Raw genomic sequence first — 15171 nt, forward strand, 5'->3', positions numbered from 1 at the left:
GTTTTCTCCACAGAAAAAAAGGAAAACATAAATAGTATACATAAATGCCTGGCTTTTTCTAATGGGCGTGACCTATACGTATCAGAGTCTGCTAATACAAGTCATGAAACATTTTCATGCCAATATATTTTCCCCGCTATTTTGCATTAGAAAGAGATAAACTCTACTCTATCATGTAGGAAAGAAATAATAGGAGGGAGCGTCACAGGCAAACAGGTCATGCAAACAGCAAGGAACGAGATAGTGAATTTAATTGGTTACACATAGGTTTGCTAGTGACTTTTAATCATGATGTAATATTTCTATGAATATTTTAGTTTTTAGTATATTTACTACAATAAGTTTAGTGTCATTTGTTTTTGATGTATGACAATACGTGTGATTCTGAATGAACATCCAGGAGCATCGAGTTGCAACTTAGAGAGTTTATACTCACACAAAATTGCATAATTAAATTGATTGTACTGTCAGACATAATACACATTAACTATCCCCTTCTTACAATTAATGTGAAACCCTTTATACTCTATACACTATTTGCAGTCCGTTCCTTGTTACGGCGAACACCTTCACTACTTTGTAAGCAGTCAACCCTTACTATCTTATGTCTATCATAAATAGTCTGTAGCCAAGATGCATTAGTAAACGCGTATTCTTATTTAATGATTATGTGATATAATCATTAAAGTCTTAAAAATTACGATGATTAAGTAATTTGTACAAGTCTTCTTAACGGCACTCACTAGAAGTAAGAAGTACGTCAATACAAACAATGTAAACGTTATCATGCATCTGAAGGAAACACACAATCATAAAACAACACCATATAAAAGATAGAGAAAAAAAAACAAATGTAAGCTTGGAATACAGACCATACAATGTTTTAATTATGTAATGTTCGACAGTTACTGAGGATGACTCAAAAAAAGAATCGATATGTCTAATTATATGGTTTTTTATGAAGATTATATTTGTTTTTATTTGCGCCCTGTATATTGCGCTGGCCTATTATTTGCCTATTAATGTTTATTTTCTGTTGTTACTACATAATTATTTTTAATCTTAAACTGATTGCGTTATAAAAAAATATTTATTATTGTCATCAATTCAATAGGCATTAATATTAATAATAAATGTTTTCCGACGTACTTCCGAATAACATGGCTGAATCTTCACTTTCCATCCATCCTTTTCTCACTCCTTAACAAGCTGTCCTTCGCTTGTCGGGTAAAACTTCTGAACTCCCAGGCAGAAACAATATTTACGCTATGCATACTAAATAGAAAAGACGCGAAAATTGCACGAAAATGCATACACAAAAAGAGACGAAACACAGGACCGCTCTTTCCCAAAACGGGCGGACATACGTCTTGAAAACTTCACCTACAGTCGGGCAATTGTCCTTGTAATAGACGACCAAAAGACGTCATGTCATAGAATGTAATGTAATAATAAATCACATAAAATTGTTTAACTTTCAAATTTATTAATTTTATTTTTTAATATAAATATAATATACCATTAAATTTTTTTTTAATATATCATATTTAATATATGTATAATGCCATTTATTACTGTTTTTGTAACTGAACGGCATATATTATATGTATAATATTTATTTATATATACAGGGTGTCCCGGAACACCTTAACAACGCTCGTGAGCAGGTAGGGCACAGTAAACTGAGCAAAAATGTCTTATACCATTTTGCGAGTTTTGCAATAATTATTAAAATATTAATTAAAAACGCTTAGCGAACAATATTATACATATCTACAAAATGTCCGGTAATAATTGACCCAACTCTCTAGGGCAGATAGGGCAGATCAAACTGAACATAAAAGTCCTGTATCATTTTGCGATTTTTGCAATAATTATTAAAATATTAATTAAAAACGCTCAGCGTATAAGCGCGCGCCGCATATAGCGCTCAGCATACCCTGAGCGTTTTTAATTAATAGTTCAATAATTATTGCGCTAATTGCAAAATGATACAGGACTTTTATCTTCAGTTTGATCTGCTCTATCTGCCCTAAAGAATTGGGGCGATTATTACATCTTGTAGATATGTATAATATTGTTCGCTAAGCGTTTTTAATTAATATTTTAATAATTATTGCGAAAATCGCAAAATAGTATAAGACTTTTTTGCTCAGTTTACTGTACCCTACCTGCTCACGAGCGTTGTTAAGGGGGTGTTCCGGGACATCCTGTATAATAATCATTAATAAAATTTATTTATATAATAATATTAATAATAAAAAGAAAGAAGAGTAGCATTAATAGTAACTTACTTTGCTCTAAACACAAAAGAATATATTTTGCTACAGAAACAAAATTTTAATATATTAAAATTATTGTATAAATACAACAAAATAATAATATAAAAATTATGTAATAAAAAAATATGCATATTTAAAAAATGTACATATTTTTTTATTAATAAAAATAAAAAAAATTGTAAATACATAAGAAAAATGTAAAAGAAAGAAAAATGAGAATAAATACAAAATAAATATTAACTATATTATTAAATATAGTAAGAAACAGTATATAAAACAGAACAAGAAAGTGCTCAATGACGACGTCGTTTTTTCATAATGTAATTTTCAAACAAATAAAAAGAATTGAAATCAACTTAAAGATTCTAAAAAAAGAAACTTTAAGTTTTGTAACGCTTTTTTACTGATCTTAATCTGATTATTTACAACAAAGTTACAACCACTTGAAAATTGCCTTTTTTATAAAAAAAAAGAAGGTGACTCTTTAATTTTCCCGTAGTGTATTTGCAATAATCCAATTATACAATCAAATTTCTATAGTGTTTTTCAACTTTTTTATGCTATGTAGATAGAGATTATGGCAATTTAAAAATGCAATCATTTAGTATCTCTAATCTTATATTTTGATAATTTAAAAATAATGCAATTTAAATAATATAATTAAATATATATATATATATTATAGTATATATTATATTTATATATATTATATATATATATTTATTTGTATAATTATATATATATATATATATATATATATATATATTGTATTTTAGAAACAATATAAGAGCATTAGCTATGTAATGTAGCATAAATATAATGTAATGTATTTAATTTGTATTACAGCAATAGAGGAAAAATTCGAGCTTGTATACAAAAGAAAAGCTGTAAATAACAAAGACGGAGTTGAAATAAAATGTCTAGCTGAAGGACTTTATCCTCAACCAACTTTAGATATTTCAATTGAGTAAGTTCTTTTCATAATTTATTATAAAATTTTGAAATAATACATAACATCTTATAAATAATGCATAATACATATAATAATACCTAACATCTAACCTTTTTATATATTACAGTTTATATAAAAAAAAATCTGTTTTAAACAGAAAAAAGAGAAAATTATTTCTCAGTTTTTCTATACTGACAAGGAGAGGTCATATATTCTGCTTCATTGCTTTTGATAAAAATTTTTTATGAGTAGTTATCGTTCAATGAAGTTTCCTTGCAAAGCCATTCGATGCACTTCTCTGCAAATTTGAAGAAATGCATCAAATGGCTTTGCCAAAAAACTTCATTGAACGAGAACTACTTATAAAAAAATTTTTATCAAAATCGGTGAAGCAGAGTACATGATCTTTCGTTGTGAGTATAATTTAACTTTTAAATTGCGCCACTACATCACTATTTTGAGGAATTTGCGAAAAAGAACTATTTTGATACGTTTTATCATGTTACAGATATGATATGTGAAAAAGTGCTGGAGAAATTTTGAATAAACGTTAATATTTATGAAAAGTGTATGATATTTTGTTCAAAAAGATAGAAGTGACTTTTGCAATATGTACAGGGTGTCTGAGATCACTCGTACACTTTTTTTATATCGGAAACAGAGCATTTTGGAGAAAAATGTTTCAGACAAAAGTTGTATGGTTCCGAGGGGGCCATAAGATAAAGGTTACCTTGAATTTTTGAAATGGGACACCTTATATATTTTTGCATATTCCTGTAACTTACCTCGAGAGCTTTCCAAAACACTATAATAAAATATTTTTTCATTAAGTATTTTTCAAGTCATAAGTTCAAGTTATAAAGCTTCAAAGTTGCAGTATTTTGATAAAAATATCTACAAAATATCTCGTGAAACGCTCGGATATTGCCTTGGCTGGCTGGATTATGTCCGAATCGTGCCTTGACTGAGCGGACAATTTAAGATAAGACTATCGGAAAGTGAATACTATTTTACGAAACCATACAACTTTTGTCTGAAATATTTTTCTCTAAAATGCTCTGTTTTCAAAATAAAAGGGGTGTACGCGGGTGGTCTCAGATACACATATATACATATGTGTGTGTGTGTGTATCCATGTGTCATAATTTTTGAGAACGGTAAGTACATTTTTTTTATTATAAAAAGTGACTTAAGGGAAGTGTATTAACGTAAATTAACGTTATAAAGTTATCATTGAAAAAAAATATTTGCCGATATAAATTTGTCCACTATCACGTGGCAATATGATGGAATTATTTCTTATTTTTCAATAATTTTATAATTATTGAAACTATTACAGTGTAACAAAATGTAAAAAAAATTGCATTGATTATTAAATTAATATTTATTATGTATTACGCGTACAGTCAATATGAGTACACAAAGCAAAAGCATCGAAGAAATTCAAAGTATTTTCGCACGCCCGCAAACCTATTTCCATAACAATGATTTAAATTCGGAGGGAAACATGGTGGAGGTCAAGCAGTTCGGAGGAAGACACGGTGGAGCAAGGAGCAAGGCTCAACATCCGAGTCCAACGAGGATGCCGACGATCGAGATGATCGATGTACGAGAAAGAGCGACAGGTTGCGAACAGGAGCGAGGATGACGACAATGAAGATGTAGAGCGAAAAAGAACAGTTGCAGCAAAAAAAAGCAAAGATAAGAAAACTTGGATGACGTGTCTCGTTTATTAAAGGAAAGAAAAATTTCAAGATTGCTAAATCCATCTGAAATTCAAGATATGAGAAAACATCAGGGGACATTCCTTTACATCTTCTTGGAGCACAAGGTGCTACAAAATTTGTTACATCTCCGTTGGAAGCATGATCAGTTTTACTCACCGACTGCATGTTAGATACAATTGTACTCCGTACGAATGAGGAAATTGGACGCTATTTAGCGAAATCATGAGAACGAGTCGAAGCGTAGAAAGTGTCTTTTAGTACTGTGACGTTTTATAACGACCATAATCATCTCTTGTACTTTTTTATAATTATAATATTCATTTTAAAGAAAAAAATGAATTTTTATTCTTCATTTTCTTGTCCCAACTGAATTCCCAAATACTATAAAATTTAAAAATCCCTCAACTTTGACCGTTCAAATAATTATACGTTTTGAAACAAACTCAATAACAATGTACATATGGGGTGTGGTCTTAGCCTAGCATCCATAGTTCAGCTACGAACTGGCGAGTGAGATACCAAACGCATCGCTCTAAAGGCACGCTGTAGCTATTTGTAATATGAAATTCTCCGTACTGAAATTCTGGCAGTATGATTGCTACATCACAGGCAGCAGTGACAATGAACTAATTGTGAGAGACCCGGATTTAGACGCCGAACAATTCGTTCTCTTTGGAGTCGTGTTACTTTAATTATTATGTGACTGCTGAGAGGGCTTTGTCCCGTCTTTCGTGCCCTCCACATAAATAAAAACAAAACTTGAAAGTGTAGAAACTACCAAGACTGACTGTACTTTGGAAGTTCCAATGTAAAATCTTGGGTTCCGTAGAATCTCTGAAACTTAATAACAAACCTAAATTATTATATATATATATATATATAAATATGTAATATGAAAATTACAATATATAAATTATTTATTTTGAATTCATGGTTGTCTTTGTAAGCTTGCAAAAAAAGTATCACTATAAAAAACCAATGTCATGAAGCGGATAGAGCGCGTATAGCGGTACATAAAAATATTAAGAGCACCTTATGTCCCTTTCCAAATCACGAAACTTTTATACGAAACATTTTGCAATAAAATTAGTTATTCATAAAATAAACGGGGTAAAAAATTTTTAAATGAACACCCGGATATGTGACTTTATTATAGTAATATGAAAGATTGCTTATTTTTGCTAATGAAAAGAAAATCAGCGTGTAAAAACATTAAATGTATGTGTTTAGCACAAATGCTCACCCGAAGCATTATTTGTCAAGTTCTTCATTTGTATGAAGTTAGCCCCATACTTTTTGAATTTCATATTTTTATTATTAATTGTGTGCACTGTTGACTACACATTAATTCTTCAATCTGTAATTTACTTTATCTCAATAATTATTCATTGAAAAAAAGTACTCTTTTTAACTATATATGGTTAAAAAAATATACTGTTAAAATACACGTGTATATACATATACATACATATATGCGTATGTATTATAAATATATGTATAATTAGTTTCAGAAAAAGATTATTGTTTATAATTGTAAATATATTTGTTGTGTAATCAAGAAACATTTATTTTTAATAATTTAAGAAATATATGTCAAAAGATATGTTTTCTTAAAATTTAATTGATTTAAGTATTGTCTTAACTAATTGTTTATTATTGTCTTCGCGTCATTCCAGAGATATTCCAGAGAAGCAAATTGGGAGTCCCATCATAAGGCTGCGTGAGGATGGACTGTATAATATTTTCTCAGACGTTGCCTTATTGGATGAAGATTTACTGGAAGCAACAATTGTCAAATGTTTACTCAGCATACCGAAGGCAGCGTACAATGTGTCTCGCAAAACTGTGTATTATACTGGTTAGTAATAAATGTGTATATGTTCATAAATAAGCGCGTATACAAAATGTTTCGTAAAGGTTGGGCTATATGTAGTCATGTTTTTCTCATCATGACAAACAAATATTCCTGTAAAACATGTTCCTAAAATGCTTCATTAAAAAGATAATGTCAAGTTAATATAAAAAAAATAAATTTCAATATTAACATATTATTATATCTGATATATTTTTTTTTAATTTTAAAATAAAATAGTAAAAAATATTTTCTAACAAAGCGTTTTACGAACGTGTTTTATAGGAACATCGTTTGTTTTGATGAGAAAAACATATACATATATAGCCAGCCCAACTTTTACGAAACCTCTTGTATAGATATAAACGCATTTAACATTTATATAATTAAATACGTATATTGTGTTTCAAAATTAAATATCAAAACTTCGGGAACATTTGAGAGATCAATAAACTATAATATAAGAAAAGAGTTTTCGAAATTTTCTCATTTTTGCTTAGTTTTGGAGAAAATCATGTTGATATATTGTAACAGGTGTAATTATTTTACTTGTAAGTTTCTGATGACTAACTCATAGCAAAAAGGCAGGAATATAAACATAAACAAATTAAAATAAGCAGGGTATAATAATCCTGCATTATCACGTATTTATTTATAATTCTATAATCATATTGTCTTTCTATCTTTCGAGAAATTAACGGTTGCACTACTTTCGAGAAATCCCAGTCTTCTCCTGCCCTCACATTAAAATCTCTTTCAACTACTTAATATTTTAATAATCTTTTCTTTCCTCTTCATTCATTCTCTTATCCTTTTCAACTTTCTATCTAAATTTTCTCTTACATATATTCCTGTTATTCACCGCTTTCCTCTCTCGTGATCTTACCACCATTTCCACTATTCTCTCCAACCCGTTTATCTCTTTCTATATCTTAATTCTAATCCTAATTCCTACTAAGATTCCTTCCATTGCCCTTTCTTTCCTATTTTTTTTTGCCGCACTTCTTATCTGTATCTTCTCGATAAAAAATCTTTTATCCTTTCTTAACTTTTTCCATCTAACCATATTTCGTTTATTACTATTATGTCTTTCATCCACAAAAAATCTTTCCTCTCCTTTTAATTTGTAGCCTCATTACATTTAAAATGCAATCTTATAACAATCTTTTTCTGTTATCTTTCTTGGCTCTTGTATCCCATTCTCTTCTGTACGTTTTCCCTCTTTTCTAATTCTGAATCCACAATATCTCTTCCCTTCTCTACGCTTTCCTCTATCCTCCACTCTCTGCCCTTCCATCTTTTTCCCTCTTTACCTATATCTCTTGTTTCTCTATTTCCTTTCTTTTTTTTCTCTTTTATTTCTCAATATCTCTTTTCTTTTATCTTATCTCTTATCTAATTATTATTCTACATTTACTACAATTTTATTATCTTTGATTCATATTTTATTTCCATTTTCCTTCTTTACTTTTCTTATTTTCCTTATTTTCAATTTCAATCTTCTTTTCTCTTTGCTAAGTTCTCTGTTATTTTTATCATTCTCTCTTTCAACTTTTTCTTTTCCTTTTATCATTTTTTAACCTTCCTTATTTTCCTACTCAATTATCATTATTTTCTCCATTCCTTCTTCCTTTTCTTTATTTGCTTAACTTTTTCTATTTTTACCCCTTAACTCTAATTTCCCTCATATTCCTTAAGTCCCAAATCTTATTATCTCTTTTTTCACCTGTAATCTTTTTGTCTCTACATTCCTTTCCTTCCGTCCTTTCTTCCAACTCGTTTTCCATCTTTTTTCCCATTTACTTTATTCTTTCTTTCTCTTTTATCCTTATTTCCTCTTTCATCTATTTTCATCATATTAACGTGGTCAATCACAACGTGACAATCTCAATGTGGTCAATTGAAATAATCAATATTAACGTGGTCAAACAGGCACTTCTTCTTTATTCTATTTCTAATTCTTTTCTCATCTTCCTAAACTATCTTCCAGTCTGTCAAATATATGTGTTTTTCATCATCATTTCTTTCAGCATTTTTTCCAACTTTTTCACTCTTCCCAACTAGCAATTTCTGTGTTTTCTTGCTCCTCTGAAACTTTATCTTTTCTCTTCTCATTTTATTCAATATTTCCTTCTCTTTTTTTTCCTTTTCCTTGTGCTCTATCAATTCTAAAGTGCCACTCTTTCTCGACTTTCTTTTTATCACTAGCTTATTTATTTCTCTATTAATCTCCCCGTATAACATTTTATAACTATTCCTTTTTTAAACTTGCCATCTAAATTACTTTCTGTCACTTTTTTCTCCAGATGTCACGACTCCCTACACACGCTTCGAGTCCTTATAATAAGAGTCTGGACACCGTATGTCTGAGATTTGATTGGCTTCGCCATGTCTGGGTTGAGCTTCCGTTAGGTAACGTCAGTTTTCAGTAACAGTGTGACAATGCAAGCAAAGATCATACAAGCAAATGATACAAGCAAAGGTTTCAACCCAAACATGGCGCTTCGTGCATGCGCACTCAGTGGCTACAGCCACGGTGTCCAGACTCATATTATAAGAACTCTACACACGTTCATCCACTCACCCTTTCCTTCTTTTTCTCTCTAACATCTTCAACCGTCACTTTTCTTGTCACTCAACTCATTTTTTGCACACCATCTCTGCCTCCACGCATTTACTCCACTTCTTTCTCACTCTTTCAATCCTTTTCTAACACATCTATAACTCATTCTCTCTTCTTCTCTTTTTCTCAAACTCGCGCAAACACTTATCTCCTCACTATTCTCCACGCTTATCGGAAGTCCAATTTGTGTTTTATATGAGAGGCTAATTTCTTAGTTGTTAAATTTTATAATTTGTAATTTGTAATTTGCTGAGACATTTATGACTTTATTAATAAATTTGCATTAAATTAATGGATATAATGTATTTGTTATGCAGGAACGTTTACTACTACATCAACTACTACAACGAAGTTACATCGTAAAATGGAGATCCAGGCCTTAGACAAATCAGAATCTGATACTAATGATAGTAAGAGAAAAGTTTTTAAATAGTATACATTTTTAAATATATTATAACATTACCTTTTTAAATAGTATACATTTTTAAATATATTACAATAATATATAACATTATAAATATATAACATTATAAATATATAACATTATAAATATATAACATTATATAATTTTCAAGGATGCAATAAATTTCAATACATTCTTAAAAAGTATGATATAAGTATTTTTGGACTTGGTTAATATTTATGAGAAATAATATTTTATATATTGTATTTGCGTAATCAAATCTAAAAATAATCAAATCTAGAACAGTTATATTCAAATTTTACAATACCTATCTACAAGATTCAAAATTACTTTTACAAGTTTTACTATTTTAACAAAATCATATATTTTTTAATTAATTATAATTTAAAAAAAAAGCTATATTATTAATTATATCAAAAATATATTAAAATTAAAATTAATATATTTATAATGATATTTTGATAATAATATAATCAATACATTATTATTAAAAATCCAAAATATCCAAAAATTAGCCTACTTGAATCAAAGTGGTGTTCTGATTTAAATCTTAGATTTTTGTTTTCAAAATACTTAAAATTTGAAATAAACGAATAACAATTCATGAACCATCAAAGAAAATCACTACAAATTTGAAATTATTTAAACGACATCTGATTTTTAATATAAGTTACTTTTAAAATATGCGTTATAATAAGGAGGTTATTTTCTTTAATTACTATAATCGGAAAATAAGGCTTGAATAAGCTATTATATAATATTTATATAATATTTTTTTCTTTTTATTTTAAACTTTATGCTTACTTTCAAATATAACATAATTAAAAATTACTATAATATTGTATAATTAAAAACCTATACATATACATATATATAGGTAAAGCGTATTTCTGTATTGAAGCACTTATTATAAATTGAATTCTAATAAATGATTTTATCTAATTTCAGATAACTCTGCTGGCTACGTGTCAATTAATCTTCCATTATTATTTACACAATTAGCAATTTTAAATGCATTTCATCAGTAACTCAATAGGTAAGTTTAATACAGTGGAATCTCGAAATAGCGCACAGTACGAGACTTTGATACGCTATAACAATGTTACTTCCATTTTCGTTAAATTCAGGGCTTTGTGACGGCGTGAGACTTGCACATCTTTTCAAGTACCCCAAGGGAAAGGACATTGCGCTCACAAATCTATGCAACGCGATTAGGTCGTTACTCTCACTTACGCTATTAAAGAGTGGTCTATCACGCATAGATATTGTGTGCTCTTTCAAGGTACGCTATTTCGTGATTCCACTATAATATATATTTTGTATATTGTATTTTTATTATAATAAATTAAGCTCTGTATATATACAGTATTCTACAACCGTTATGCAATACTTATAGTGTATATTCTACTACTTATACAATACTTTTACTCGTATTTTGCAGATTAAGCTAAAAAATTTAGAAATAAAAAAAACGAAAAGAAAACATAAAAATTAGTACAGTTTCTGGATCAAAGTTGACTAATCATGTTGATGAATGATAATAGGACCTGTAGCTATACATACATTTAATTTCAGAATTGCTTTAATCAGCAAACTCTAAAAAGGAATTAATTCATATAAGTCTAGTATATAGAGGAAGTAATTTATTACGTAAAAAAAAGAAAGAAAATATCTTTTTTGAAGTAATTAATGGCCTTAATGACTTTGACATATATTGTCGCTGAATAACATCCAAAAGGTTTTAGCTGTCGCTAATTATTTATTATAAAGTTATTAACAATTGTATAATAAGAACAAGTATTAAATGTAATAATTTGAATTTTTCCGAGTATGAATTTTAAATTAGTTGTATATTTAAGACCTTGTTTCGCACTGAAAACAGAGGTTGAATATTGTGGAATGGATTTTGCTTTGCAAAGTTGAAAATCCATATGGAACCGAGCAATGATAGATCTTGTTTTGCATTGAAAATAAGAGTCGTGTGGAGTGGATCTCGCTTTTTATGAAAAATTGAAAACCCATAGAACCGTGCAATAATAAAAGCACAATAACAAATATGGTTTCCTGTAGGTTTTCAACTTTTCACAAGAAGCAAGATCCATTCCGACACCATTCAGACACCACACCTGCTTGCAATGCGAAATGAAGTCTATTATTACTCGATTTCACATAATTTTTAAACTTTTCACGCAAGCAAGATGGTACAATTCTACATTTGCCTTTTTATTGTTAATTTCTGTTCTTGAATAAAAATTAGGTTTGAGTTAAGTTAGAATTTTTTTAGGATTAGAACATAGGAGAGAGGGCAGAGCTTCTCTCCATCTACGCATTGATTTAAATAATTAAGTATATAACTAATATAAAATTCGAAGAAATTTAGATAATCGCATTTAATATTTGTTTCTTTAATTATTAATTATTTTTTAATAAATAGCGATGGTTAAAACCTTTTTGATGTTACTCAGGATTATGGTTTTAACAACAAATGTATAAAAAGATCATTAAAGCTGAATCCTTTAAGCTGAATGTTAATATTTACTGCAGCATACTTTCATTAAAAATCTTAACTTTGACATAATTGCCAGAAGATTTTTTAACAATCGTTGTTTAAGTAACATATTGGAAACAAAAATAAAGACTTATGTAAATTAAGATTCGAAGGTAGAATGACAATAAAAATTTCAATATTAAGCATAGTTTATATAGTTATTATTGCACCACATTCTGTCTTATTTTACAACGAAGATATTACGACACATAGAAAATAAAATACATATCATGCCACAATATAATGACGAATAGTAAACCAAAATTCCGAAAAGAGAACGAGAAACTGTATTTATCTTTATATACATAGCACAACAAAATAAAAAAAGTATATATATATACGTCGACTTTGACGTACTTTTTAGGATAATTAATAACTCATTTCAAACTTTTTGAAAAACATTTGGAGTTTCGCGGATGATATCGGCAGTAGTGTCAGTTGCCATAGTTGTTCTAAACCTGAAATCGACGAAAGAATTTTGAAGCATCTTTTGTAAAACGATAAACAGAAAAAAAATATTATACAACATTTACTTCAATTCACGTTTTCTTATAAAAACAACATATATACCTTGTAATTTCGAAATCATTCGGATTCGAATATACATATATGTTCATTAGATATTTTCGATTTGTTTTTATGTGCTAAAACCGCTGTATCAATTTTGGCACTGAGTTCAGGAATATACCATATATATATATATATATATATATATATATATTTAATTATATACATTAATTATATACATTATTCATTTTTTTTAGAGTCTGGATATATATATATATATATATATATATATATATCCAGACTCTAAAAAAAATGAATCAAAGGAAGAGCGTAATTTACTTACCTCGAAACGCAGGTGCAATATGCAATATAATGGGGGGGCCTAATCCGCCATCGGTCGCGCTACTTTTTGCGACATCGTCGATCACATAGAATCAATTACCGCGACTGAGGCAATGCGCGTAATCAGTACTACAGCGCTATGTTGTAATTAGAAAAATTTTGACTTTTGAAAATTTGAAGGTGTTCATTTGCCCTACAGGACTGACAGCGAGTTAAACAGTAAATAATTTTTTTCCAATTTCAATAAATCCGTGAAGAGGTTAAAGTTACATACATATAATAAGAAGATTAAAAGATTATATATAAATAAGAAAAAATGGTTTAAGATATCAATCGCGTGTTTATTTGTATAATCCAATATTTATAAAAGGGAAGAATTTATTTTATTAAGAATATGGAGTTTTTAACTGTTAGTTATTTTTAATGAGTTTTCAGACATTAACACATCGACTCTAAATAGAGATCAACGTAAAAAATGTAAAAGAACGTTTTGAGCTTTAATTATATACATTATTTATAAATATTTTAATATTTTTTTTATATTGTCGTATTAGAATTATTACTTATAATTACCTCTAGAACATATTATTAAAGTATTGTTAAATGGTTGTGGATGTTTTGTATATCCATATTGCAACAATTACATTATTCTAATCAATTTCGCCAAAAAAATCTCTGAAATCACAAAAAATTATCTTAATTATCTTAATAATATAATTCTAATATAATAGCTTCGAAGAATTAATTAAAATCAATTATTTTATGCAAAGCATATTATAAAACATTTCTTAATTTGTTAATAAAATTTCAGGTTTTATATCAGTAGCTTGAACAAGATGCAAATGCGGCAGCTATGAAGAAAATCATCTGGACTCTACAATAAACATTTTATCGAATTATGAACATACACATACACACATATATTTGTATATGTATATACACAAAAGCATTTTTGCAATCATTAGAGTGGATAAAAAATTTATATAATATCTCATCTTCATCCTTCATTTATAAGAGAATATTAAAGTTATAAATTGTAACTATATCTTATAATTATTAATATTCGGCCATAGTGAAAGTAATTAATAAATTGTTAGTAACAAATGATAAAATAATTATAAACGTTTGTATAAATTTTATAAAATTATTATTTATTATTTTTCTTTTCATTTTTTTTTATCAAAATTTTATTATAATAAAATGCATACCATTTTGATTAGGTTTTGATTCTTAAAGTTTCTTATCTTTTTAATTAACAATAAATATAATTTTGAATTAAAGCCCGTACATTAAATGAAAAATAAAGTTATATTTGGCGTCATTTTTAATACATGTACGTGCTTGTTTGTATGTATTGTAAACATGTGTTTTTTTAATTACTCTATAAATTGTTTAATTTTTCTTTATACACATATGAATTGAAAAAAAAGAGTGTTATGTTTTTTTCTGATATTCTTTTTGATGATATTTTTTTAATATGAATAAATGGAAATTTTATAATAATTTCAAAAATTTTACATTATTTGTAATAACCTATTTATGCAGGTTATTAAAAATAATATAAACATAGAATATATAATTCAATTAAAAATAACTATTAAAAATATAAATATGAAATTATTTACACGCACGCAAATGTGTGTATAAACATATTTGTACGTGCATGTGTGTGTATGTACATATAATTTGTATAAACAAATATTTTCATTTAACTTTAAAATATTTAGCAAAATTAAGAAAGAAAGAGTGTGTGACATTTTAAAATTTGCTACAATAATTAATTTGAGAGAGAGAGAGAGAGAGAGAGAGAGAGAGAGAGAGAGAGAGAGAGAGAGAGAGAGAAAGAGAGAGAGAGAGAGTGGGAGAGAAAGAGAAAGAATGTAAACAATAATACTTTGGCAGCGATATTCGTAG

The 15171-nt window shown here is 28.1% G+C and overlaps 1 protein-coding gene across 2 annotated transcripts in view; it reads left to right on the top strand.

Annotated features, from left to right (window-relative positions):
• The window catches only part of LOC140662763 (uncharacterized), a 237641-nt gene extending 223064 nt beyond the window's left edge, over positions 1 to 14577 (top strand). Inside the window, exons 3-8 of one of the 2 annotated variants that reach the window (XR_012046170.1) lie at positions 3129 to 3249; positions 6638 to 6819; positions 9754 to 9846; positions 10809 to 10896; positions 10988 to 11142; positions 14069 to 14577. Coding sequence is in view for 1 of the 2 variants with exons in the window: in XM_072886394.1 (XP_072742495.1) it covers positions 3129 to 3249; positions 6638 to 6819; positions 9754 to 9846; positions 10809 to 10888 (476 nt within the window). In the remaining variant the exon portion in view is untranslated. The remainder of the gene's footprint in view (positions 1 to 3128; positions 3250 to 6637; positions 6820 to 9753; positions 9847 to 10808; positions 10897 to 10987; positions 11143 to 14068) is intronic. The other variant, XM_072886394.1, reaches the window with a different exon arrangement.
• Positions 14578 to 15171: the final 594 nt, after the last annotated feature.

This window comes from Anoplolepis gracilipes, chromosome 2 (genome assembly GCF_047496725.1).
Source record: "Anoplolepis gracilipes chromosome 2, ASM4749672v1, whole genome shotgun sequence".
In the NCBI taxonomy this organism is placed as follows: domain Eukaryota; kingdom Metazoa; phylum Arthropoda; class Insecta; order Hymenoptera; family Formicidae; genus Anoplolepis; species Anoplolepis gracilipes.